Source organism: Coregonus lavaretus (assembly GCF_964263955.1).
Source record: "Coregonus lavaretus genome assembly, chromosome: 9".
NCBI classification, from domain to species: Eukaryota; Metazoa; Chordata; class Actinopteri; order Salmoniformes; family Salmonidae; genus Coregonus; species Coregonus lavaretus.
Genome location: NC_139996.1, coordinates 20,920,880 through 20,948,331, shown reverse-complemented (window position 1 = coordinate 20,948,331; position 27,452 = coordinate 20,920,880). Strand labels below are relative to the sequence as shown.

Below are 27,452 nucleotides of genomic sequence, written 5' to 3'. Positions count from 1 at the left end.
GCTCCTGGAGTAGTTGATGGGCTATGGTTAAGTGGCTTGCACACTGGTCTGGAGGTGTTATTTTACCATATTTTCTTCCGCTGTCTGACTCGGCCCTGAATGGTTTTTGTTTGTACTAAAATCAACGTATTTTCTTATTGATTTTATACCAATTTACATATTGATTGCTTGACAAACAAGTATCAGCAGTCCAAAGTCAGCCTACTAATTTGCCTATTCCTTTTTGTACGTTATGTTATGCCGTAGTGGCTGGGCGCTCAAACTCTTGTCAAAGTTTTTTTGAATTTTTTTTAGGATAATTAATTGGACAGTTTCACAAGGACATCAGTAACAAGTAAGTAAACCTATCTTCCTTGCATGAATGCCATGAACTGGCTAGCTTGCATCGACTAATGACGTTAGCTAGATAGTGTATATAACCAAACCCAAAGCCTTTTAACTGTATTTGGCTAGCTAGCTAATCTAGCTAACGTTACTTGACCAAACTTAGCCGCTAGCTAACGTTAGTTTTGCATGCTACTCTTTCCGCACATAAGTAGTCTCAACTAGCTAGCTACCCGGTGGTTAACTAGGTATCTAACTAGTTATTTGTAGCAACTTTGTTGCAGATTTTGATACTTTTGAATAGTCAACGTTAGCTAGCTAGCTGTTTAACGTTACCTTTTTAGCTTTGTTGGCTAGCTAGCTAATGTTTTTCTTATGCTCTTTTTGACTAACATAAAGTATACATAGTACTGTAGTTAGCTTAGTAACTAGCTGATAAATGATTAGCTAGCTAACATGCATGCACTTTCTCAGCGTATGTCCATTTAGACTAATTTAACGTTGGTCAATAACCTAAATAACCAGCCAGCTACAGTACCTAGCTACTGAAACGTAATTAGAAGTTTTTTATTTGAAAATTATTTCGCTTACTACTATAACGTTAGCTGGCTAGGTCATTCTAGTTTTTAGGGGTGAAATGTAACGTTAGCTGTTTGTGAAATAATTATGTTGATTTAACATGGGCTTTCTCTCTAGCTGGAGGTTTCTCTCATTGAGAACACTCAGGTTCTTTGTCATATCAGGCTCTGAGCAGAGAAAAGACACCCACTGCGACCTCAAGACTTCTTTGACTTGTAGTTTGTGTGTGTGTTGAGTTCCAGCACTGACAGCTGTCGTTGTCTCTGCAGCCCTTACCATGGAGGAGGTGACGCGCCTGGTATCGTCAGGCGACTGTGTGAAGATCTGGGACTCAGCCTCCATGACAGTGTTGGAACAGTTCAACCCACACAGCGCTACACACCCTGTGGCCCAAGTGTGCTGGAGCAGCAACAGTATCGTTCTTACTAACACTCTGGGCATGTCCCTGTACATATAATGGTTTACTTTTCGTTTTCCTTTTGCTCTGTCATATTCTAGTTGAACTGGAGTGGTGAGCAGTCCCCCACACCTTCATGTAAACTACTTATTGATTAAATAATTCTGGTCCACCTAGTTGTTCTGTGCCATAAATTACTATATGTAGTTGGTTGCCTTGACTTGATTCCTCAGATCAGTATCTTGTAAGCGCCAGCAGTATAGGAGACAAGCTGGTGGTATCCAGTCTCAAGTCCTCTCCTATCCCAGTGGTGGAGCTTGCAGAGGGGGTGAGTGTACGAGGCCTGACAGCCAGGGCCAGTAAAGACGCAATTTCAGTTCCATTCTAATTCATTGCCCTCTCGCATGTTGTGAACGTGTCACATTACTATAATGTTTTTTGTGTCCACAGAAAAAGCAGACCCGCGTGAGTCTGAACTCGACGTCCCAGTACTTAGTGAGCGGGGGGCTTGATAACTCAGTCAACATCTGGGATCTGAAGGCCAAGAGGCTTCATCGCACCCTTAAGGTACCCTCAGTCTTACCAGCACCTGTGACCCTACCCATGAGAACTATGTCCTAGCACTTATCTTTTGATCAAATCTCACCTGAACACCTGGTGCTATGTAACATTGCACTTGATCTTGGGCAAAGCTTTCAGTGTAGATAGACATTTTGGAGTTACCTTTATCACCAACACAATCTACCTCGCCTGTGTACCGCCGCTCTCTCACCAGGACCACAAAGAAGAGGTGACGTGCGTGTCCTTTAACGGCAGTGACAGCTACATCGCATCGGGCTCCACCAGTGGTGACATCATCCTGCACAGCATCACCACCAACCTGTCCAGTAAGGCCTTTGGACACGGCACCAACCAGGTGAGTGTTCTGTTGGCCCTGACACAATTAATACTGTAACCAGGCCCTTTTGCTTATAAGGTAAGGCCATTTGAATTCAATCACTTTTTGACAGCATCCCTTTGGATTTAAACAAAACTTTCCATAGATGTTTGCCCATTGAAAAAGTGGTCAGAAAGTAACCTTTTGCCAAAACAGAATTCCAAAACATTCAGGAGATAAAGGTGCTCAAAGTTGACCTATTTTGCATACATTTACATTTACATGTTTAGTCATTTAGCAGACGCTCTTATCCAGAGCGACTTACAGTTAGTGAGTGCATACATTATTTTTTTTTCATACTGGCCCCCCGTGGGAATCGAACCCACAACCCTGGCGTTGCAAACACCATGCTCTACCAACTGAGCTACATCCCTGCTGGCCATTCCCTCCCCTTCCCTGGATGACGCTGGGACAATTGTGCGCCGCCCCATGGGTCTCCCGGTCACGCTACGACAGAGCCTGGATTCGAACCAGGATCTCTAGTGGCACAGCTAGCACTGCGATGCAGTGCCTTAGACCACTGCGCCACTCGGGAGATACCATGAGACGTCCATGTCTTTGTCACTGGAAAAGATATAAACGGTTGAGTTGATCATTTAAAAGATTAGTGTTGTCAAACTATTTTATTATTTATTGGGGGAAAAAACATTTAGGAATAAAACATTTAATTTTTAAACCTTTAACGTCGATTATTTTATTAATTTGCATATGTTGTAGCTTAAACCCTATTACACATCTGAGGTTTTTGTGTTGTGCCTGCCATCGGTTGAGACAACATGTTCTTGAAGACAGGGTCTCATGGTATGGTGGGGTATGCAAAATGGGTTAACGTTCAGGTTAAAAAAAAGTCACTTTCTGAGCGCTTCTACATGGGGCAAATATGAATGGAAGGTTTCGTTAAAATCAGAAGGGGTGCTGTGAAAAAGTGATTGAATTCAAATGGATTTACCCTATACTTATCCAATTCTTACCCAGTCCCTGGATGGTAGGCACTTGGGTTTGTTACTGGTCATCAAATAAATATGTGGCTGAAGGATTAAAGACAATAAAACATTTGGTGACAATTAAGATGCATCATAGGCAGGTCTCAATTTATACTGAACAAAAATCTAAACAAGTGAAGTGTTGGTTCCATGTTTCATGAGCTGAAATTAAAGATCCCATAAATTGTCCATACACACAGAAAGCGTATTTCTCTCAAATGTTGTGAACAAATTTGTTTATATCCCTGTTAGTGAGCATTTCTCCTTTGCCAAGCTAATCCATCAACCTGACGTGTGTGGCATATCACGAAGCTGATTAAACAGCATGGTCTTTACAGGTGTACCTTGTGCTGGGGACAAAAGGCCACTCTAAAATGTGCAGTTTTGTCACCCAACACAATGCCATAGATGTCTCAAGTTTTGAGGGAGCGTGCAATTGGCATGCTGACTGCAGGAATGTCCACCAGAGCTGTTGCCAGAATTGAACGTTCATTTCTCTACCATAAGCCTCCTCCAACGTCGTTTTAGAGAATTTGGCATGCGTTCAATTGGCCTCACAACTGCAGAACGCGTGCAACCACGCCAGCCCAGGACCTCCACATCCAGCTTCTTCACCTGCAGAATCGTCTGAACAGCCACCCGGACAGCTGATGAAACTGGGTTTACACAACCGAATAATAGCTGCACAAACTGTCAGAAACCGTCTCCGGGACGCTCATCTGCGTGCTCGTCGTTCTCACCAGGGTCTTGACCTGACTGTAGTTTGGTGTCGTAACTGACTTCAGGGGGCAAATGCTCACCTTTTGATGGCCACTGGCACGCTGGAAGTGTGCTCTTCACGGATGAATCCCGGTTTCAAATGTACCGGGCAGATGGCAGACAGTGTAGGGTGTATGGTGGCGTGTGGGCGAGCAGTTTGCTGAACAGGGTGCCCCATGGTGGCAGTGGGGTTATGGTATGGGCAGGCGTAAGCTATGGACAACTAACACACTTGCTTTTTATCGACTACAATTTGAATGCAGAGATTCCGTGAAGAGATCCTGAGGCCCATTGTCGTGCCGTTCATCCGTGCCATCACCTCATGTTTCAGCGTGATAATGCACAGCCCCATGTCGCAAGGATCTGTACACAATCCCTGGAAGCTGAAAATATCCCAGTTCTTCCATGGCCTGCACACTCACCAGACATGCCACCCATTGAGCATGTTTAGGATGCTCTGGATCGACGTGTATGACAGCGTGTTCCAGCAACTTCACACAGCCATTGAAGAGGCGTGGGACAACATTCCACAGGCCATGATCAACTCTGCGAAGGAGATGTGTCGCACTACATGAGGCAAATGGTGGTCACACCAGATACTGACTGGTTTTCTAATCCACGCCCCTACCTTTTTTTTTTTTTAAGGTATCTTTGACCAACAGATGCATCTCTGTATTCCCAGTCATGTGAAATCCATAGATTAGGGCCTCATTTATTTAAATTGACTGATTTTCCTTATGAACTGTAACTCAAAATCTTTTAAATTGTTGCGTTTTGTTTTCGTTCAGTGTAGATTTATCAATAATGGCTGATGCCGAAAAGGCTTTTGACCATCTTGAACTTTGGAAGCTTTCAACTTACCAGCTGAATTAATACATTTAATAAAAATATTATATCCTAAAGCAAAAATATACACTTACATTATCTGATAGGGGCACAAGACAGGGATGTCATCTCGCCCCTCCTGTTTGCACTGGCAATTGAACCGCTTGCAGAAATAATTAGACACAAACCAAATGTAACAGGTATTGGTAAACATGAATATAAAGTAAACTTTTTTTGCCAACGATCTCCTGATATACCTGACCAATATTGAAAGCTCAATGCCCCCCTCGCTAAAAATATTTTCAGAATACTCGTCTCAGGATATAAAAACTACTGAAATAATGGCAATAGGAAAAATAATAATTGATCTACAGCAATCCTTTTAAGTAGACCACAAAAAATATAGTTAGGATGCTTAATAAGTGGCAACAAACAGCAAATGTGCTGTGTACAAAACATTTAAGGACACCTGCTCTTTCCATGACATCAACTGACCAGGTGAATCTAGGTCAGTCACTTGTTAAAGCCACTTCAATCAGTGAAGATGACGGTGAGGAGATGGGTTAAATAATTATTTTTAAGCCTTGAGACATGGATTGTGTATGTGTGCTATTGAGGGTGAATGGGCAAGACAAAATATTAAAGTGCCTTTTGAACGGTGTATGGTAGGTAGGTGCTAGTCGCAACGGTTTGTGTCAAGAACTGCAACGCTGCTGGGTTTTTTCACGCTCAACAGTTTCCCATGTGTATCAAGAATGGTCCACCACCCAAAGGACATCCAGTCAACTTGACAACTGTGGGAAGCATTGGAGTCAACATGAGCCAGCGTCCCTGTGGAACACTATCGACACCTTGTAGAGTCCACGCCCCGACGAATTTAGGCTGTTCTGTGGGCAAAAGGGGGGGGGTGCAACTCAATATTAGGAAGGTGTTCTTAATATTTTGTACACTGTTCCATTTAAATAGATCTGCTTTCATATTGTTGAGTATTGGGATAAAGTTATCTTTATACACAATCTTCCCATAAATCTTATAGGTAGAATAAACCTCTTCAGAATGGCAGGCTCCCAAAGTTTTTATATTTATTCTAGGTAATACCAATTACCCCACCGAAGACTTTCTTTAAAGTATACTCGTCCATAAGACTTTATATGGGCCAATAAAACTTAAAGAATCTCCCTAAGTCTGAGGGTGTTTTTAACCTTCCAAACTTGGAATTGTATCAACTTGCCACCCAAGGCTTTTACTTGAGACATGCTGTTAATGCACTAAAGAGGAACAATGGGTACATATTGAAGATGTGTATGCTCACCTACAATCTATTCATGTGTGTTTTCAAAGGATAAAGCATTAATAACTTTATAGTTAAGAACTGAAACCGATTCTATAAGAACCAATATTACTTCCAAAAAACCCTATGAACAATCCTTGGATACCTTTTCAGAATGCACCAATCAATTGGCCCACATGGGAAACTAAAGGCATAGAAACCTTAAATTACTTGGTAATAGGAAATAAATATATTTCCATGATAGGATTAAAAAGCAATTTTGCACTGAACAATGTAGATATTTTCAAATGCATGCAACTTGCATGAAACCTTTAACGAAATTTCAATTTGAAATCTTGAGAGAATCCTATTTGAGTCAAAAGTATATTCATATGATAGGTAAGATATACAAAACCTTGCCTATCCAACTGACAACCGCTTAGAAAAAAATATTAACTAATGGTACCAAGACTTAGTACCATCTGTAGCTCAGCTGGTAGAGCACGGCGCTTGTAACGCCAAGGTAGTGGGTTCGATCCCCGGGACCACCCATACACACAAAAAAATGTATGCACGCATGACTGTAAGTCGCTTTGGATAAAAGCGTCTGCTAAATGGCATATTATTATTATTATTATTATTACTTAAAAATAACTGATATTGGATGGAGGGAATGTTGGAACATGACAAATGTATGCTGAAACCAACATAAACTAATGTATAGAATTAACTTTTAATCCGTCTGCATATGTCAAGACATGTCATATGAGGGTGCAGTGCGTTACCAGATGGGGTGTATATACTGGAAATCAACCAATCCTCAATCGTTAAGACAATGGAAAAATAATATGCTTTATCAAAATATTGAAAGAGCGTGGGCGACTGATGGGAACAAAATGGTGAAACTTGAGGAAATGTGGCGGAGAGTAGTGCAGGCACTGGAGATAAGGGGTGAGAACAAGTGGGTCTTGTTGTTTGTGCATGTCTGTATGTTGTCGTGTGTGTGTGTGTGTGTATTGTTTTTGAAAAAGAAGAGAACATTACATTTAAGAATAAGCCGCCTCTTTGCAGCCATAGGTAATATCTCACTAGGAGCTGATCCATCAGTATTGTGGAATAATTATGTTAAAGGGAAATGTTTCAACGTCATATTAATCTCCAGCACCACCCCAACATCAACATGAAAAATTGTCTTTCTATGTTTTATAGTACGAAAAGAGCGTAAGATAAGCGTTTCCAATGACAACATTGGTGTGCGTCGTGATTTTGCCTAATAATTGGTTGATGTCATTGCAAATGCTTATCTTCCTATATTTTTACTACAAAACATAGAAACACGCTATTTTCACATACACTGTATATACAAAAGTATGTGGACACTCCTTCAAATTAGTGGATTCGGCTGCATAAAATTGAATACACAGCCATGCAATCTCCATAGACAAACATTGGCAGTAGAATGGCCTTACTGAAGAGCTCAGTGACTTTCAACGTGACACCGTCATAGGATGCCACCTTTCCAACAAGCCATTTTGTCAACTTTCTGCCCTGCTAGAGCTGCCCCGTCAACTTTAAGTGCTGTTATTGTGAAGTGGAAATGTCTAGGAGCAACAAATCAAATCTAATCAAATCAAATTTTATTGGTCACATGCGCCGAATACAACAGGTGCAGACATTACAGTGAAATGCTTACTTACAGCCCTTAACCAACAGTGCATTTATTTTAAACAAAAAAAGTAAGAATAAAACAACAACAAAAAAAGTGTTGAGAAAAAAAGAGCAGAAGTAAAATAAAGTGACAGTAGGGAGGCTATATATACAGGGGGGGTACCGTTGCAGAGTCAATGTGCGGGGGCACCGGCTAGTTGAGGTAGTTGAAGTAATATGTACATGTGGGTAGAGTTAAAGTGACTATGCATAAATACTTAACAGAGTAGCAGCAGCGTAAAAAGGATGGGGTGGGGGGGCAGTGCAAATAGTCCGGGTAGCCATGATTAGCTGTTCAGGAGTCTTATGGCTTGGGGGTAGAAGCTGTTGAGAAGTCTTTTGGACCTAGACTTGGCACTCCGGTACCGCTTGCCGTGCGGTAGCAGAGCAAGCAGTCTATGACTAGGGTGGCTGGAGTCTTTGACAATTTTGAGGGCCTTCCTCTGACACCGCCTGGTATAGAGGTCCTGGATGGCAGGAAGCTTTGCCCCAGTGATGTACTGGGCCGTACGCACTACCCTCTGTAGTGCCTTGCGGTCAGAGGCCAAGCAGTTGCCATACCAGGCGGTGATGCAACCAGTCAGGATGCTCTCGATGGTGCAGCTGTAGAATTTTTTGAGGATCTGAGGACCCATGCCAAATCTTTTTAGTCTCCTAAGGGGGAATAGGCTTTGTCGTGCCCTCTTCACGACTGTCTTGGTGTGTTTGGACCATGATAGTTCGTTGGTGATGTGGACACCAAGGAAATTGAAGCTCTCAACCTGTTCCACTACAGCCCCGTCGATGAGAATGGGGGCGTGCTCAGTCCTCTTTTTTTTCCTGTAGTCCACAATCATCTCCTTTGTCTTGGTCACGTTGAGGGAGAGGTTGTTGTCCTGGCACCACACGGCCAGATCTCTGACCTCCTCCCTATAGGCTGTCTCATCGTTGTCGGTGATCAGGCCTACCACTGTTGTGTCGTCGGCAAACTTAATGATGGTGTTGGAGTCGTGCCTGGCCATGCAGTCATGGGTGAACAGAGAGTACAGGAGGGGACTGCGCACGCACCCCTGAGGGGCCCCCGTGTTGAGGATCAGTGTGGCAGATGTGTTGTTACCTACCCTTACCAACAACAGCTCAGCCGCAAAGTGGTAGGCCACACAAGCTCACAGAACGGGACCACCAAGTGCTGAAGCGTGTAGCGCATAAAAATCATCTGTCCTCGGTTGCAACACTCACTACCGAGTTCCAAACTGCGTCTGGAAGCAACGTCAGCACAATAACTGTTCGTCGGGAGCTTCATGAAATGGGTTTCCATGGCCGAGCAGCCGCACACAAGCCTAAGATACGCAATGCCAAGCGTTGGCTGGAGGGGTGTAAAGCTTGCTGCCATTGGTCTCTGGAGCAGTGGAAACGCGTTATCTGGAGTGAATCACGCTTCACCATCTGGCCATATGACTGAGGAATCTGGGTTTGGCAATGCCAGGGGAAAGCTACCTGCCCCAATGCATAGTGCCAACTGTAAATCCGTCTGGATTACTGCAACTCGCTGTTGGCTGGGCTCCCTGCCTGTGCCATTAAACCCCTACAACTCATCCAGAATGCCGCAGCCCGTCTGGTGTTCAACCTTCCCAAGTTCTCTCACGTCACCCCCCTCCTCCGCACACTCCACTGGCTTCCAGTTGAAGCTCGCATCCGTTACAAGACCATGGTGCTTGCCTATGGAGCAGTGAGGGGAACGGCACCTCCGTACCTTCAGGCTCTGATCAGTCCTTGCACCCAGGCGAGGGCATTGCGTTCATCCACCTCTGGCCTGCTGGCTCCCCTTCCTCTGCGGAAGCATAGTTCCCGCTCAGCCCAGTCAAAGCTGTTCGCTGCTCTGGCACCCCAATGGTGGAACAAGCTCCCTCACGACGCCAGGACAGCGGAGTCACTCACCACCTTCCGGAGACATTTGAAACCCCACCTCTTTAAGGAATACCTGGGATAGGATAAAGTAATCCTTCTACCCCCCCCCCAAAAAAAAAAAAACATAAAAAAAAAAAAAGTAGAATTGTAAAGTGGTTATCCCACTGGCTATAGGGTGAATGCACCAATTTGTAGTCGCTCTGGATAAGAGCGTCTGCTAAATGACGTAAATGTGCCCTTGAGCAAGGCACTTAACCCTAATTGCTCCTGTAAGTCGCTCTGGATAAGAGCGTCTGCTAAATGACTAAAATGTAAATGTAAAGTTTGGAGGAGGAATAATGGTCTGGGGCTGTTTTTCATGGGTCGGGTTAAGCCCCTTAGTTCTAGTGACGGGAAATCTTAACACTACAGCATACAATGACATTGTAGACGATTCTGTGCTTCCAACTTTGTGGCAACAGTTTGGGGAAGGCCCTTTCCTGTTTCAGCATGGCAGTGCCCCTGTGCACAAAGCGAGGTCTATACAGAAATGGTTTGTTGATCGGTGTAGAAGAACTTGACTGGCCTGCACAGAGCCCTGACCTCAACCCCATCGAACACCTTTGGGATGAATTGGAACACCGACTGCGAGCCAGGTCTAATCGCCCAACATCAGTGCCCGACCTCACTAATGGGCTTGTGGCTGAATGGAACCAAGTCCCCGCATCAATGTTTCAACATCTAGTGGAAAGCCTTCCCAGAAGAGTGGAGGCTGTTGTAGCACGGGGGACCAACTCCATATTAAAGCCCATCACTTTGGAATGAGATGTTCGACGAGCAGGTGTCCACATGTAGTTTATGTTGGTGTGGTGCTGGAGATTAATATACATTTAGAAAATTATGAACTGTCCCTTTTTTTTAAGGTAAGATTTGAATGGAGAAAGCAGATCCGAGAGCAGCACTGCTGTTCTTTTAATCCTATCAGTATCGACACTATCCTCTTTTAGAATCTGAGAGTGAAATACTTACACGCTCATCTCTAACATGTAGGCTCAGCATTCTCGAACAGTCCCATTTAAAAGTCAGAATGTTGAACAAACTTTGTTTCAACTTATGGCCAAAATCGGCAGACAAAAGTATGTCGGAGGGAATCTTAGTCAAAATATCGACAGGGAAGTGTTGTCAACCTGACCTTCAGTACGCTGGTCTGTAATCGGTTTGTTTTTCCGGTTTTGTATTTTCAATACTGACGCAACTCGCACGTGATAAACATTTGCACAATATGGCCTAGCCGAACCACAGACCGAACGTCGTCCCACGCAATCAGCTGGCAAATTTCACAAATACTTCCAGCTGATTGCAGGAAACGTGCTTTGGTCGACTACATTCTGCTATTGTGCATCACATACAATGTGTCAGGAGATTGAAAACACAAGAGACAGAACCTACTGGCGCCGCAAAAAGTCGAGTAAACAATGCTTTCCTGTGGATACCCCATCTCCTCTTCCTATCGTCAAAAGGACCAACAGCACAGACAACGGTAAAGTAAGTGTAAAATACCATTTTATTCAACATTTTGGCTTGTAGAGACCCTTACGACTTTTTTCAGACTGAATATCAATGGTGTAACCATGGTAAGTCTGATGTTTAGGCGATATCGTCACATGCCTCAACGACTCACTGCGTGGTGTTTTGGGGAACATGTTACATCTTTGGCCATTGTAGGAAAGATGTATTGTTAAAACACTTACAAGCCTAAGTTCCATCGCTATCGGTAAATCGGGCCCAGGTTGTTAGTTAGCTAGCTAATGAGGTTACATGACTGAATAAGGTGTAAGCAAATGCCCACGAGTGGTTTTGGAACCGCCCGCGAAATGGTTAATGAATGTATAGCCAATTCACGACAGAAAAAAACAACATTGCGCCAGTAATGTGGGTCATATCTTTTATCTCTACAAAGTCCCACAGGGGGCCAGTTTGAAAATGTATGCACTCACTAACTAAGTCGCTCTGGATAAGAGCGTCTGCTAAATTACAAAAAATATAAAAATAAACAGTGCTACAGTGAAGCCTAATCATTAAAACAAATATCTGTGATTATCTTTCTAGGCTCCTGGTGCTCCCAAAATAAAATGTCAGGTTGCAGCAAAATATTTAAGAGCATATATGACCGAAATGGTCACACTTTAGAGCCCTGATCATAGGTCTAAAATAACACTGTTCCTCCCACCTCAGCCCATCCACGACCTGAAGTACTCTGTGGTGAAGCGCTCCCTGCTGGGCAGTGTGTCAGATAGTGGCTCAGTGGTCCTGTGGGACGCCAACACTCAGAAGGAGCTGCATGTGTTTGATGGAGCCCACAAGGCCCCCGCCTCGGGCCTGGCCTTCTCCCCAGCCAACGACCTGCTCTTTGTCACTGTGGGCCTGGACAAGAAGATCATCTGCTACGACACCTCCAGCAAGATGTAAGAGCTTGGGATTTAATATTGACCGCACAAGTATAGAGACATACTGTATGACTGAGAGAAAGCCTGTTACCTTGGGGTGTTTTTGTGCAAGCTTTGTTGTTGCAATTTTTTTTGGTCAAACACATTCACATTTGAAATTACCTTGTATTTTTTCAATGATGCGGTCCTTTACTAGTAATTAGTTCTTTAACAGCGCAAAGGGACTTCAGAGCTGTCTCTTTTGCTTTAATGTAGTCTTGACATTTTGTCTTTGTGTGCTCGTTCTCTCTCGCAGTGTTCTCCGCAGCATGCGTGTGGAGTCCCCATTGACGGCCATTGACTTCACTCCAGATGGGGCAGGCCTGGTAGTGGGCTCCACCCAGGGCAGACTGTATCTGTATGACCTGCGCAACCTCAGCGCCCCCACCAAGACTGCCACCGCACACAAGACCTCCATCACCAGCCTGCGCTTCCAGAGCTCCCAGAGCAGACACCTCAAGGTAGGCTACACACCACAGCGCCAATTCAATTCATAGTCCTTTTCAAGGTTTGAAAATATGAGTTACTTTTCAATCCCTCAATTGGAATTTCCTGAACTGGGTTCAGAGGAAATTTTAGTTCGGGACCACTGGTGTGCTGTGACAGAGACAATGGTTTTGAGATTTTGGGATGCCATTTGTCTGCACTAGGGGGTGTGCCAAGACCGTGTGAGTTTTCTTTGGTCTGTTGTGCATATTGTACGGAACCAACTCTTTTTACCTTTCCTGAATTCATGTAAATGAGTTGACACTTATTGTGATACAAATGCTGTTGAGTTGACAGTGTCCTACTTCACTTGATAGGAAATGTTGTCCCCTTTCGTCATTACAGTAAGCATTTTCCCAGCGTGATGCACCTTGCCAGTTCAGTGTTTCTCTTGACAGCATGTGCTGTAAGCCCTGTATTGTGTGGCTATGGGCTGGGCTCCTGACTAATAAAGAACCAGATGCTTCTAAAATCTTAAATCCTGTGCTCAATAGGGACAGTGTTGAAGCTCGTAGGTATTTAACTGGCATGTGTTACCTGAGATCAATTAAACCTAGCCTTTTCAAGCTAACCATGTCCCTTTTTCCCCCCCATTAGTCCAGTAAAATGGCGTCCAGCAAGTCTTCCAGCGCTCACACAAGCAAGAGGATCTCAGCCAGGCTGGGTAATACCTACCTACCAGCAGTTACCCCCAGCTCCACCTCTACACCCCCCTCTAGCCTGCCTGCACCCCACACGGGAGATGGAGGGGATGGACAGGCCCAGGGCACAGGTCAGACTCGCTCTAGTACCTCAAATATACTCCTGGCCAACATCCTGACCTGAAACACCACCCCATTTCCAATTCATGGTCTAGACCAGGGGTACCCAAATCTGAGCCTGGAGGTCCAGAGAGCTCATTGTCATTCTGTGTGTGTGCAGGCTCCAGTGTGGAAGTGGTCTCCAGAGAGGCGGAGGGCCAGCCGGGTGCTGACCGCCTGCCCAGTCTGGACAAGTTCAGTAGCGTGGGTAGAAACAGCCTGGACATCTTCTCCCCCGTAAGAGACGGTGAGCTCCCCACTCATCTTTGACTCTTCAATTTAGTTTAAACTCACCGGTATTACGTTTGGATTTGGTCATCAGTCTCTCTCTCGTCTCTTTCCCTTGTAAACGGACAGCTTTTTTTTGTTTTTTTTTGTCTTTAGATTACAAAGCCCATGGGATGGGTGGTGATGCTCCTGGTGGAATGAAAGGGAATGGTAGGTGGAAAAAGCCATATGTCCTCTTTTACAGTTCAAGTTCTCATTGAAAGTTCATGAGCACCCTGCACTGCTAACCATTAGTTGAAGATGTCTTTTTTAATTAACCCTCTGTTATACACCTGACGCAACTAATCAAGAGCTTGGTGAGTAGTTAAATCAGGTGTGTTAGTGCTGGGATAGAACAAAAATGTGCACCACTGGTTTACCCAGGAATGGATTGAGAAACACTGCTATAAACATTCAATGAAGTTCACTGTCCCCTGTACATCATCTATACTTGTGTACATGATTGAGACCACATTTGTGGCTTTTTGTATGTACCATAGGGCCCAGTTTGGATATGTTCTCCAGAGAAGGAGAAGGGCAGAACAGCACGGAGAAGTTCAGCAAAGTGGGACGCAACAGTCTGGACATTTTTTCTCCTGTCAGAGAAGGTGAGATTCCATTTGTGTGTCCCTTGACATTCAAAGTTCACATTGGTCTGCACAGCTTCACAAACCCGCAAACTTTTCCAAACTCATTAAATGTAATGTACAAATTGACCATTGATTCACTCATTCTTTCCAGATTACAAAACCCATGGAATGACAGCAGATGTAACAAGTGGGACGAAAGGAAACGATCTGGACTTCCTCCCTTCCTACTCTGGTGGACCCCCACACCGCAAGACTCCCCTGGGCACCCCTGGAGGAGGGCGATGTTACAGCCCCCTGTCTGTCTTCCAGACCCCTCAACCAATCAAAGAGGAGGAGGCCGAGCCATCAGTGCAGACAGACACACGGGACTCGAGAAGGGTCAGTTTACCTTATTCAATCAGCTGTTGGACAATTTGGAATGCTGACTTAGACCATTTTTAACCATGAGTATTCCATTCTGGTCCTGGGGTCTTCCCAGACCAAAATGATCAGACCTGATACAAATACTCAAGGATTTTCATTACTTGAATCAAATGTGAGTGTTGGGCTGGATCAAACTGGAAATTAAACCCCTTATTGAGTCAGTCTGGTTTTCCTGTCAAAATGTTCAAGCTGCTCTTCACGTGTTGTCTGTTCAATTGACAGTATGAGAAGGGTGGTGGTTCCAGTCTGGAGGGTGAAGGCCCCACCCCACCCACTTCATCAGCCCAGACCTCGCACAGCCAACCAGCACCGCTGTTCTTCACCCCTGAACCAGGCCTGAGGAGGGCCAATGACATGCAGGCCCAACTGCGCTACAACACACCCCTCAATGGTGGTCCGCCCACTACTGCACCAGGTGAGTTTGTGGTTGTTTTTTCTGTGTGGGTAACAGCTGTAGATAATGTCAAATCAATGAATATTTTTATGATGCATAATAGCATGCATAACTATTTAAATTGTGTATGGCTACTGTGTATTTGTATGCCAGAGCATGTGAGAGATTATGTACGCACAACAGTACATTAACAGTGTGTGGTAGTGTTAAGTTGATGAAATCAGTGGAAAATACCCTGTGTCAGCAGGCCCTGCAGTGTCTTCTGCGGTAGCATCCTCTCTATCAGAGAGAATAGTGGAGACTGTTGGAGCAGAGGGTGGAGGCGCTCCCCTCACATCCCTGCAGATCCATTTCATCCGCAACATGATCCATGAGACCCTGGAAGACTTCAGGTGTTGCACATTCTCACAGCAGATCACCCTCACAGTTGCTGAACCATCTTGCGTATCTCTGGTCACTAGTTTTGTAGATTCTTGGCTAACCTAATTTCCTCCACAGGGACGCCTGCCACCGAGACGTAGTGAACCTCCAGGTGGAGATGGTCAAACAGTTCTACATTCAGCTGGTATGTGACATGTCCCTCTGGTCCTACTCCATTTGTACACTGTGACACACTGGCCACTACACACCACACACTATTTTGAGTCCAAGACAAAGCACTAGCTAAACCAGTCTGCATGGTCGTTCCAGTTCCCTAACCTACCTCTTGGTTCCTTGCTGCGTTTCAGAACGAGATCCATGGTCTGATCGAGAAGTACTCGGTCAACGACTCGCTGGTGGAGGAGATCGAGAAGCTGAGGGAGGAGAACAAACGACTCCGAGCCAATTACTGAGAGATTGACTTGATGGATTTACCACCTCATCACCCCTAGAAACAGTTGTCCCCTCTCAACTCAGAAAGTATTCCACAGAGCTTTAGGTCTCTGTGGGACAATCGTGCCACAGACAAAGCCTTTTTTTGTGTCCTGGTTTAACCCCTTCCATCTCTTCCCATGGCATGCAGGGACCCTTTTCTATTCTCACCAGTTCACACTTTTTGTACATCTCAAACTTGGCAAGGGTCTTGGAATGAATTAACTCTTAAGTGCCTTACTGGTAGTTAACCAAGGGTTGACCAGTATGTTCTATGCAAAGTGTGCTATCAGTCACAGGGTTGCATTGGTCATACAAATCATCTGTGACTGTGGTTATCATTGCTGGACTGGCCCCGGTGAGGGCATGGCACAATTTTAGCCAAATTCCATACCATTCTCTCCTTGCATTAGGTCCTTGTTTAAAGAGAGGTCAACAAGGACCCAGGGATAGGAAGATGCATTACCTTGCGCTTAAATACACCACTAATATTGAGTTGCAATATTTAACAAGTGACATCAATAAGGGATTATAGCTTTCACCTGGACAGTCTGTCATGGAAAGAGCAGGTGTTCTTAATGTTTTGTATGCCCGATATACATCTCTCTTCAGCATAGTATGGTTGAAGTTGATAGTATCTTTGGCTTTTACTAGCACACTGAAACAAAATATTAGGGCATACCTTTGGTGAAAGACAATCATGATACTGTCTTTGTGGACTAGGCAAGAAAATGCCATATTGGTCATCATTTTCTAACAGTAAGCAAAGTGGTGCCAAGCGCCCTCTATGAAGTGTGCTTGCGCTGCAAAGTTTGCCCATCAGTTATTTGTTTCTTTTGTTGTTTTGTGAAGAGGAATATAAATACTAGTTGTGTACAATCTGTTAATGTAATTCATTCTGGTTTGTGACTGTTTAGTTTTCAGTTTGCACCATGAATGGTTCCATAGAGACAGCATGTTAACATTCTTTAATTTAACAATGAAATAGCTGCAACACTTGCAAAATAGGAATAAAGAGGCAAAGTACTAAGATGTATTTTCTCAATGTTAACATCTCTCCCATATACTATTGATAAAAACTAACATCTGATGCTTGGCAAATAAAGCCCAAATACTTCCTAATGGAAAAACCGGATCAGGCTGCATGGTCACATCGTCAAAATGGAGTAAAATCTGCAATAGGATGAGCACTGACAGACATAGCGTGTGTGTTAGGACTCAAAGTTAATCTCTTCCCCATATTAGTCCCAATTTAGGGATAGTGGATAGGGACCCTGCCAGAAGTTGTGTGTAGACCAACTGGCTCCTCCCTCCTCTTGGAGGAACTCTGTTGTTGGGTGCTGGACCTCAGGCCTTTATTTCAGGTGTAGCTGGGTAGGAGACATCACAGTTGTCTGAGATCAGCTCCTCTGTGAACCAACAAATAATTCTAATCAGTATTTTTTTAACTTAATTTTTATTAGAAAACAAATTAGTCTAAATGCTAGCTACTTCATATTTCTGGAATGACATCCAATTGAAATGGACCACAGGGACAGATTTATTGTCTGCCCCCCCTCACCTGGCAGCACGCATTTCCACAGGCCGTAGGTTTTACCCACGGCTGTCTGCCACAGGCGGAGTGTTCCATCCTCTGAGCCGCTGGCATAGAGCTCCCCGTCTGGACTAAAGTGAACACAATGGACCGGCCCAAAGTGGCCCTTATATGACTCTACACAAAGGAGAGAGATGGAAGATTCCATTGAAGTTTTTCTCAAGGTGAGACGCTTGACTTCAAAGACATTGATTCATATGAACATTTTAACTAGTCACAATGAGTGGGTGTATATATACACACATACTGAACAAAAATATAAATGCAACAAAGATTTTACTGAGTTACAGTTCATATAAGGAAATCAATCAATAAAAAAAATGTGTTAGGCCCTAACCTATGGATTTCACATGACTGGGAATTAAGATATTTTAAAACGGTAGGGGGGGTTGATCAGAAAACAAGCCAGTATCTGGTGTGACCACCATTTGCCTCATGCAGCGCAATATATATATGTACAGTGAGGAAAAAAAGTATTTGATCCCCTGCTGATTTTGTACATTTGCCCACTGAAAAAGAAATGATCAGTCTATCATTTTAATGGTAGGTTTATTTGAACAGTGAGATACAGAATAACATCAAAATCCAGAAAAATGCATGTCAAAAATGTTATAAATTGATTTGCATTTTAATGAGGGAAATAAGTATTTGACCCCTTCTCAATCAGAAAGATTTCTGGCTCCCAGGTGTCTTTTATACAGGTAACGAGCTGAGATTAGGAGCACACTCTTAAAGGGAGTGCTCCTAATCTCAATTTGTTACCTGTATAAAAGACACCTGTCCACAGAAGCAATCAATCCGATTCCAAACTCTCCACCATGGCCAAGACCAAAGAGCTCTCCAAGGATGTCAGGGACAAGATTGTAGACCTACACAAGGCTGGAATGGGCTACAAGACCATCGCCAAGCAGCTGGGTGAGAAGTTGACAACCGTTGGTGCGATTATTCGCAAATGGAAGAAACACAAAAGACCTGTCAATCTCCCTCAGCCTGAGGCTCCATGTAAGATCTCACCTTGTGGAGTTGCAATGATCATGAGAACGGTGAGGAATCAGCCCAGAACTACACGGGAGGATCTTGTCAATGATCTCAAGGCAGCTGGGACCATAGTCACCAAGAAAACAATTGGTAACACACTACGCCATGAAGGACTGAAATCCTGCAGCGCCCGCAAGTCCCCCTGCTCAAGAAAGCACATATACAGGGCTGTCTGAAGTTTGCCAATGAACATCTGAATGATTCAGAGGAGAACTGGGTGAAAGTGTTGTGGTCAGATGAGACCAAAATCAAGCTCTTTGGCATCAACTCAACTCAACTCACCGTGTTTGGAGGAGGAGGAATGCTGCCTATGACCCCAAGAACACCATCCCCACCTTCAAACATGGAGGTGGAAACATTATGCTTTGGGGGTGTTTTTCTGCAAAGGGGACAGGACAACTTCACTGCATCAAAGGGACGATGGACGGGGCCATGTACTGTACCCTCAGCCAGGGCATTGAAAATGGGTCATGGATGGATATTCCAGCATGACAATGACCCAAAACACATGGCCAAGGAGTGGCTCAAGAAGAAGCACATTAAGGTCCTGGAGTGGCCTAGCCAGTCTCCAGACCTTAATCCCATAGAAAATCTGTGGAGGGAGCTGAAGGTTCGAGTTGCCTCAAAACCTTAATGACTTGGAGAAGATCTGCAAAGAGGAGTTGAACAAAATCCCTCCTGAGATGTGTGCAAACCTGGTGGCCAACTACAAAAACGTCTGACCTCTGATTGCCAACAAGGGTTTTGCCACCAAGTACTAAGTCATGTTTTGCAGACGGGTCAAATACTTATTTCCCTTATTAAAATGCAAATCAATTTATATCATTTTTGACATGCGTTCTTCTGGATTTTTTTGTTGTTATTCTGTCTCTCACTGTTCAAATAAACCTACCATTAAAATTATAGACTGATCATGTCTTTGTCAGTGGGCAAACGTACAAAATCAGCAGGGGATCAAATACTTTTTTCCCTCACTGTATATGTGAATATACACTACCAGTCAAAAGTTGACACCTACTCGTTCAAGGGTTTTACTTTATTTTTACATTGTAGAATAAGTGATAAACTATGAAATAACACATATGGAATCATGTAACCAAAAAAGTGTTAAACAAATAAATCTTATGAGATTCTTCAAAATAGCCACCCTTTGCCTTGACAGCTTTGCACACTCTTGGCATTCTCTCAACCAGCTTCATGAGGTAGTCACCTGGAATGCATTTCAATTAACAGGTATGCCTTCTTAAAAGTTAATTTGTGGAATTTCTTTCCTTAATGCGTTTGAGCCAATCAGTTGTGTTGTGACAAGGTACAGTGGCTTGCGAAAGTATTCACCCCCCTTGGCATTTTTCCTATTTTGTTGCCTTACAACCTGGAATTAAAATGGATTTTTTGGGGGTTTGTATCATTTCATTTACACAACATGCCTACCACTTTGAAGATGCAAAATATTTTTTCTTGTGAAACATACAAGAAATAAGACAAAAAAACAGAACTTGAGCGTGCATAACTATTCAACCCCCCAAAGTCAATACTTTGTAGAGCCACCTTTTGCAGCAATTACAGCTGCAAGTCTCTTGGGGTATGTCTCCATAAGCTTGGCACATCTAGCCACTGGGATTTTTGCTCATTCTTCAAGGCAAAACTGCTCCAGCTCCTTCAAGTTGGATGGGTTCCACTGATGTACAGCAATCTTTAAGTCATACCACATATTCTCAATTGGATTGAGGTCTGGGCTTTGACTAGGCCATTCCAAGAAATGTAATGTTTCCCTTTAAACCACTCGAGTGTTGCTTTAGCAGTATGCTTAGGGTCATTGTCCTGCTGGAAGGTGAACCTCCATCCCAGTCTCAAAACAGGTTTCCCTCAAGAATTACCCTGTATTTAGTGCCATCCATCATTCCTTCAATTCTGACCAGTTTCCCAGTCCCTGCCGATTGAAAAACATCCCCACAGCATGATGCTGCCACCACGCTTCACTGTGGGGATGGTGTTTTCGGGGTGATGAGGTGTTGGGTTTGCGCCAGACATAGTGTTTTTCTTGATGGCCAAAAAGCTCAATTTTAGTCTCATCTGACCAGAGTACCTTCTTCCATATGTTTGGGGAGTCTCCCACATGCCTTTTGGCGAACACCAAATGTGTTTGGTAATTTTTTTTCTTTAAGCAATGGCTTTTTTCTGGCCACTCTTCCGTAAAGCCCAGCTCTGTGGAGTGTACGGCTTAAAGTGGTCCTATGGACAGATACTCCAATCTCTCCTGTGGAGCTTTGCAGCTCCTTCAGGGTTATCTTTGGTCTCTGTTGCCTCTCTGATTAATGCTCTCCTTGCCTGGTCCATGTGTTTTGGTGGGCGGCCCTCTCTTGGCAGGTTTGTTGTGGTGCCATATTCTTTCCATTTTTTAAATAATGGATTTAAATGGTGCTCCGTGGGATGTTCAAAGTTTTGGATATTTTTTTATAACCCAACCCTGATCTGTACTTACATTTTACATTTACATTTTAGTCATTTAGCAGACGCTCTTATCCAGAGCGACTTACTTCTCCACAACTTTGTCCCTGACTTGTTTGGAGAGCTCCTTGGTCTTCATGGTACCCCTTGCTTAGTGGTGTTGCAGACTCTGGGGCCTTTCAGAACAGGTGTATACATACTGAGATCGTGTGACAGATCATGTGACACTTAGATTGCACACAGGTGGACTTTAACTAATTATGTGACTTCTGAAGGTAATTGGTTGCACCAGATCTTATTTAGGGGCTTCATAGCAAAGGGGGTGAATACATATGCACGCACCACTTTTACCCCAAGAGACTTGCAGCACAAGTAATTTTTTTCATTTCACTTCACCAATTTGGACTATTTTGTGTACAGTGAGGGAAAAAAAAGTATTTGATCCCCTGCTGATTTTGTACGTTTGCCCACTGACAAAGACATGATCAGTCTATAATTTAAATGGTAGGGTTATTTGAACAGTGAGAGACAGAATAACAACAAAAAAAATCCAGAAAAACGCATGTAAAAAATGTTATAAATTGATTTGCATTTTAATGAGGGAAATAAGTATTTGACCCCTCTGCAAAACATGACTTAGTACTTGGTGGCAAAACCCTTGTTGGCAATCACAGAGGTCAGACGTTTCTTGTAGTTGGCCACCAGGTTTGCACACATCTCAGGAGGGATTTTGTTCAACTCCTCTTTGCAGATCTTCTCCAAGTCATTAAGGTTGAGGCAACTCAAACCTTCAGCTCCCTCCACATATTTTCTATGGGATTAAGGTCTGGAGACTGGCTAGGCCACTCCAGGACCTTAATGTGCTTCTTCTTGAGCCACTCTTTTGTTGCCTTGGCTGTGTGTTTTGGGTCATTGTCATGCTGGAATACCCATTCACGACCCATTTTCAATGCCCTGGCTGAGGGAAGGAGGTTCTCACCCAAGATTTGACAGTACATGGCCCCGTCCATCGTCCCTTTGATGCAGTGAAGTTGTCCTGTCCCCTTAGCAGAAAAACACCCCTAAAGCATAATGTTTCCACCTCCATGTTTGACGGTGGGGATGGTGTTCTTGGGGTCATAGGCAGCATTCCTCCTCTTCCAAACACGTCGAGTTGAGTTGATACCAAAGAGCTTGATTTTGGTCTCATCTGACCACAACACTTTCACCCAGTTCTCCTCTGCCAATGAACATCTGAATGATTCAAACTTGAGACGGCCCTGTATATGTGCTTTCTTGAGCAGGGGGACCTTGCGGGCGCTGCAGGATTTCAGTCCTTCACGGCGTAGTGTGTTACCAATTGTTTTCTTGGGGACTATGGTCCCAGCTGCCTTGAGATCAATGACAAGATCCTCCCGTGTAGTTCTGGGCTGATTCCTCACCGTTCTCATGATCATTGCAACTCCACGAGGTGAGATCTTGCATGGAGCCCCAGGCCGAGGGAGATTGACAGTTCTTTTGCGTTTCTTCCATTTGCGAATAATCGGACCAACTGTTGTCACCTTCTCACCAAGCTGCTTGGCGATGGTCTTGTAGCCCATTCCAGCCTTGTGTAGGTCTACAATCTTGTCCCTGACATCCTTGGAGAGCTCTTTGGCCTTGGCCATGGTGGAGAGTTTGGAATCTGATTGATTGATTGCTTCTGTGGACAGGTGTCTTTTATACAGGTAACAAACTGAGATTAGGAGCACTCCCTTTAAGAGTGTGCTCCTAATCTCAGCTTGTATAAAAGACACCTGGGAGCCAGAAATCTTTCTAATTGAGAGGGGGTCAAATACTAATAAATTGATTTGCATTTTAATGAGGGAAATAACATTTTGACGTGTTTTTCTTGATTTTTTTGTTGTTATTCTGTCTCTCACTGTTCAAATAAACCTACCATTAAAATTATAGACGGATCATTTCTTTGTCAGTGGGCAAACGTACAAAATCAGCAGGGGATCAAATACTTTTTCCCCTCACTGTATACATACATATATACACACATATATACACACACTAACACCTTAATATCCCCCTCTTGCTTTCAGAACAGCCTCAATTTGTCGGGGCGTGGACTCTACAAGGTGTTGAAAGCGTTCTACAGCGATACTGGCCAATGTTGACTAATGCTTCCCACCGTTGTCAAGTTGGCTGGATGTCCTTTGGGTGGTGGACCATTCTTGATACACATGGGAAACTTGAGCATGAAAAACCCAGCAGCATTGCAGTTCTTGACACAACCGTTGCGCCTTGCACCTACTTCCATACCCCGTTCGAAGGCACACATCTTTTGTCTTGCCCATTCACCCTCTGAATGGCACACATACAGTGGGGAGAACAAGTATTTGATACACTGCCGATTTTGCAGGTTTTCCTACTTACAAAGCATGTAGAGGTCTGTCATTTTTATCATAGGTACACTTCAACTGTGAGAGACGGAATCTAAAACAAAAATCTAGAAAATCACATTGTATGATTTTTAAGTAATTAATTTGCATTTTATTGCATGACATAAGTATTTGATACATCAGAAAAGCATAACTTAATATTTGGTACAGAAACCTTTGTTTGCAATTACAGAGATCATACGTTTCCTGTAGGTCTTGACCAGGTTTGCACACACTGCAGCAGGGATTTTGGCCCACTCCTCCATACCTTCTCCAGATCCTTCAGGTTTCGGGGCTGTCGCTGGTTCAATACGGACTTTCAGCTCCCTCCAAAGATTTTCTATTGGGTTCAGGTCTGGAGACTGGCTAGGCCACTCCAGGACCTTGAGATGCTTCTTATGGAGCCACTCCTTAGTTGCCCTGGCTGTGTGTTTTGGGTCGTTGTCATGCTGGAAGACCCAGCCACGACACATCTTCAATGCTCTTACTGAGGGAAAGAGGTTGTTGGCCAAGATCTCGCGATACATGGCCCCATCCATCCTCCCCTCAATACGGTGCAGTCGTCCTGTCCCCTTTGCAGAAAAGCATCCCCAAATAATTATGTTTCCACCTCCATGCTTCACGGTTGGGATGGTGTTCTTGGGGTTGTACTCATCCTTCTTCTTCCTCCAAACACGGCGAGTGGAGTTTAGACCAAAAAGCTCTATTTTTGTCTCATCAGACCACATGACCTTCTCCCATTCCTCCTCTGGATCATCCAGATGGTCATTGGCAAACTTCAGACGGGCCTGGACATGCGCTGGCTTGAGCAGGGGGACCTTGCATGCGCTGCAGGATTTTAATCCATGACGGCGTAGTGTGTTACTAATGCTTTTCTTTGAGACTGTGGTCCCAGCTCTCTTCAGGTCATTGACCAGGTCCTGCCGTGTAGTTCTGGGCTGATCTCTCACCTTCCTCATGATCATTGATGCCCCACGAGGTGAGCTCTTGCATGGAGCCCCAGACCGAGGGTGATTGACCGTCATCTTGAACTTCTTCCATTTTCTAATAATTGCGCCAACAGTTGTTGCCTTCTCACCAAGCTGCTTGCCTATTGTCCTGTAGCCCATCCCAGCCTTGTGCAGGTCTACAATTTTATCCCTGATGTCCTTACACAGCTCTCTGGTCTTGGCCATTGTGGAGAGGTTGGAGTCTGTTTGATTGAGTGTGTGGACAGGTGTCTTTTATACAGGTAACGAGTTCAAACAGGTGCAGTTAATACAGGTAATGAGTGGAGAATAGGAGGGCTTCTTAAAGAAAAACGAACAGGTCTGTGAGAGACGGAATTCTTACTGGTTGGTAGGTGATCAAATACTTATGTCATGCAATAAAATGCAAATTAATTACTTAAAAATCATACAATGTGATTTTCTGGATTTTTGTTTTAGATTCCGTCTCTCACAGTTGAAGTGTACCTATGATAAAAATTACAGACCTCTACATGCTTTGTAAGTAGGAAAACCTGCAAAATCGGTAGTGTATCAAATACTTGTTCTCCCCACTGTACATCTCTCAAGGCTTAAAAATCCTTCTTTAACCCGTCTCCTCCCCTTCACCGATTGAAGTGGATTTAACAAGTGACATCAATAAGGGATCATTGCTTTCACCTGGATTCACCTGGTCAGTCTGTCATGGAAAGAGTTCTTAATGTTTTGTACACCCAGTGTACACATTTATACATACACACCTCAAAGGAAATGAGGAAAAATACAAAGACGCAATCTAAGAAAACCTTGTAGCTCTTTGGGGTTGGATTTACCTAGTTCCTCCTTAGTGCTGTAGTCATATTTGTAGATTTTAAAATCATCTCCACCGGCAACAAAGAAGTCCTTGTCTGGGTGAAGTGAGGCAGAGTGAATGGAGGCAGGAGCGTCAACGGTTTTGATCAGGTCAAGGCTGGAAACATTGCATTTTTGTCATCAGCTCAGACAAGTTGTAGACAATCTCATACTCTCCATCTCCATCCACTGTACATTTTTAGACAATGGGTTTGATTAACAGCAGACATACTGTAATATGACTGCTCACAATACTGTTTTACTGTCTGTCCTTCACAATAGCCGATTCAACTAAATAGAAGCATTTTAGGGTTTAGTGCAATATAGTTTTTCTAAGGCTGATGGTTGTGTGCCATACCTGAGGGCGTTGTAGAAAGCGATGGTCTTGCCGTAAGTGACGACCAGAATTTCTCCCTCAGGCATGTACTCCATGCTGCTGACCGACGCCTCGAAGGACAGGCTCTTCACCACCTCCGTACTGCTCCTGTCCCAAAGCCTGGACACAGCACCACCATGACATCAAGCATCAACACCATTTATTGATAAATACATTATCCCATACCTTACTATTATTGATAATTTTTCCCCCCATACAGTACTGTTATCAAATGCAAAGCTATACTTCTCACCGTATAGTTTTGTCATCTGCAGCAGATAACATTTGTTTATCATTGTTGCACCACAAAGCTTTCTTTATGGCACCACGGTGGCCTGCAATCTCTTGTGGCTCTGCAAAATGCACAGGTGGACACACATAATATTGAAATAAAATACACTCCACACAATCAGTTTACTGAGTAAAACTACATTCATGAAAGCTACTCATAATAATAACAACTCACCTGCATCTGGCTTGCTCATGTCAAAAATGCGCAACATCTTATCATTTCCCCCCGTCAACAGGTGATTACTGTCCTAGGGATTTCAGAGAAACAGGAAAAGGATATCACAACTATGACTAAAGCTTCCACAGTCCACACTATGTTCAAACTCAAATAGTTTGTATCTTCTTACCAGTGTGAAGTTCACAGATTTGACAATGTGCTTGTGTGCCAGGGTGAGGACTTCATCTCCTGACACTGCATCCCACACTTTACTGATGGGGAAACAAATGCGTTTAACAGGGATGGTGATATTCAAAAGGTGCAAAATGTTAAGGTAATGTGCGCCATTAGTCTAATATAATGAGTGGTCAAACCCACGCTGTAAAATCTGCTGCTGCGGTTGCTGCCTTTGTGGCATCATTGTTCAGAGTGGCTCCCCAAACAGCTCCCTTGTGACCTAGGAACGTCCCAATCCAGTCCCCAGTGTCCCCTTGGCGCAACATGGGTTTGCCATCTACAGGGAGTAGAAGGCTGTAAAATGACTTACTAGCTAACTACATAACTCTGACAAGAATGAGCACTTATGTTGCTTAAATTGTAACTTCAGAAAAACGTACCTTTGCATGCACTTATCAGAAAATATCCATAGGGTGTTATTCCACTAAATGCCAAGTCCACAACTGGTCTAGTGTGTCCAGAGCAAGTGAGAGGGGTCTGTCTCATTGCCATGGCTGAGACAAAGAAATGGGCGACGTGGAGTAAAACGCTCAACGGATTTGATTACAATTATCTTCAATCTGAAACAAAACAAGCACAGTTTCGACATTATACTAGCTAGCTACTGGTCGTAACTAGTTAAATAGCTACAGCTGGTTTAGCTAGAATACTAGCTACCTGTTACACCTTTCATAGCTACATGACATGGACCCACGCCTCCGCATCATTCAGAGGTGAAAGACAAGGACTGGTTGTGGTGTTATACAACTCACCACTTTCTCGCTTTAATGTATCAGTCCACTGCCGGTTACACTGCAAACGTGCTCACCGCAGCTACTAACTGGCTAGCTTAGCAACTTTGAGAAAATCGGAAGTCAGGTCATGAGAGGAGCACATAGAGATAGACAGAGGACTCATCTTTGTATCTGTGCCATTGAGAGAGAAATCGTAACGCGTCTTTTGTAGGTAATAACTTTGCCATGGTTCGTTGGACAAAGCCTATAGCGAAAATGTTTTTGTAAAAATGTTTTTATAAACACCGAAAATAAGTTATGTGGCAAACAAAGGCTTAGATCTTATACGTTTTGTTATATGAGATAATAAGCTAATGTCACTTTTTGTGAATTTTGAAAAAATTATTGTTATAAAAAAAGGCACATAA

General features: G+C 43.7%; 2 protein-coding genes across 7 annotated transcripts; one reads left to right on the top strand and one right to left on the bottom strand.

Moving 5' to 3' along the window:
- nedd1 (NEDD1 gamma-tubulin ring complex targeting factor) lies at positions 1 to 17,873 on the top strand. 5 transcript variants are annotated; one of them, XM_084168886.1, is made up of 16 exons: positions 1 to 334; positions 1,146 to 1,316; positions 1,534 to 1,628; positions 1,751 to 1,867; positions 2,076 to 2,216; positions 11,883 to 12,112; positions 12,390 to 12,594; positions 13,217 to 13,391; positions 13,541 to 13,666; positions 13,804 to 13,857; positions 14,187 to 14,294; positions 14,428 to 14,654; positions 14,922 to 15,114; positions 15,341 to 15,485; positions 15,592 to 15,658; positions 15,822 to 17,873. In XM_084168886.1, exons 2-16 carry the CDS (start codon positions 1,181 to 1,183, stop codon positions 15,924 to 15,926), a joined length of 2,124 nt encoding a protein of 707 aa, XP_084025012.1. In that variant the 5' UTR covers positions 1 to 334; positions 1,146 to 1,180; the 3' UTR covers positions 15,927 to 17,873. The 5 variants fall into 5 exon arrangements, with proteins under 5 accessions (XP_084025012.1, XP_084025011.1, XP_084025010.1 ...); XM_084168885.1 differs by having other exon boundaries at positions 7 to 334; positions 1,173 to 1,316; XM_084168884.1 differs by having other exon boundaries at positions 250 to 334; positions 1,173 to 1,316; positions 15,338 to 15,485.
- Positions 16,898 to 27,167, bottom strand: LOC311135042 (serine-threonine kinase receptor-associated protein-like). 2 transcript variants are annotated; one of them, XM_084168902.1, is made up of 10 exons: positions 27,064 to 27,167; positions 26,692 to 26,871; positions 26,453 to 26,588; positions 26,265 to 26,346; positions 26,093 to 26,165; positions 25,880 to 25,979; positions 25,609 to 25,746; positions 25,232 to 25,368; positions 17,507 to 17,656; positions 16,898 to 17,354 (listed from the first exon to the last, which is right to left on the bottom strand). In XM_084168902.1, exons 2-10 carry the CDS (start codon positions 26,801 to 26,803, stop codon positions 17,293 to 17,295), a joined length of 990 nt encoding a protein of 329 aa, XP_084025028.1. In that variant the 5' UTR covers positions 26,804 to 26,871; positions 27,064 to 27,167; the 3' UTR covers positions 16,898 to 17,292. The 2 variants fall into 2 exon arrangements, with proteins under 2 accessions (XP_084025028.1, XP_084025029.1); XM_084168903.1 differs by lacking the exon at positions 27,064 to 27,167 and adding an exon at positions 26,969 to 27,049.
- Positions 27,168 to 27,452: the final 285 nt, after the last annotated feature.

Excerpts from the sequence above, each read along its gene's own strand:
- nedd1 (XM_084168884.1), top strand. The coding sequence starts at position 1,181 with ATGGAGGAGGTGACGCGCCTGGTATCGTCAGGCGACTGTGTGAAGATC. Across the intron at positions 2,217-11,882 it reads TTGGACACGGCACCAACCAG|CCCATCCACGACCTGAAGTA; the intron begins GTGAGTGTTCTG and ends CTCCCACCTCAG. Across the intron at positions 15,659-15,821 it reads AACAGTTCTACATTCAGCTG|AACGAGATCCATGGTCTGAT; the intron begins GTATGTGACATG and ends GCTGCGTTTCAG.
- LOC311135042 (XM_084168902.1), bottom strand. The coding sequence starts at position 26,803 with ATGGCAATGAGACAGACCCCTCTCACTTGCTCTGGACACACTAGACCA. Across the intron at positions 25,980-26,092 it reads CATGAGCAAGCCAGATGCAG|AGCCACAAGAGATTGCAGGC; the intron begins GTGAGTTGTTAT and ends TGCATTTTGCAG. Across the intron at positions 17,657-25,231 it reads CAGCACTAAGGAGGAACTAG|AGTCATATAAGGGCCACTTT; the intron begins GTAAATCCAACC and ends TCCTTTGTGTAG.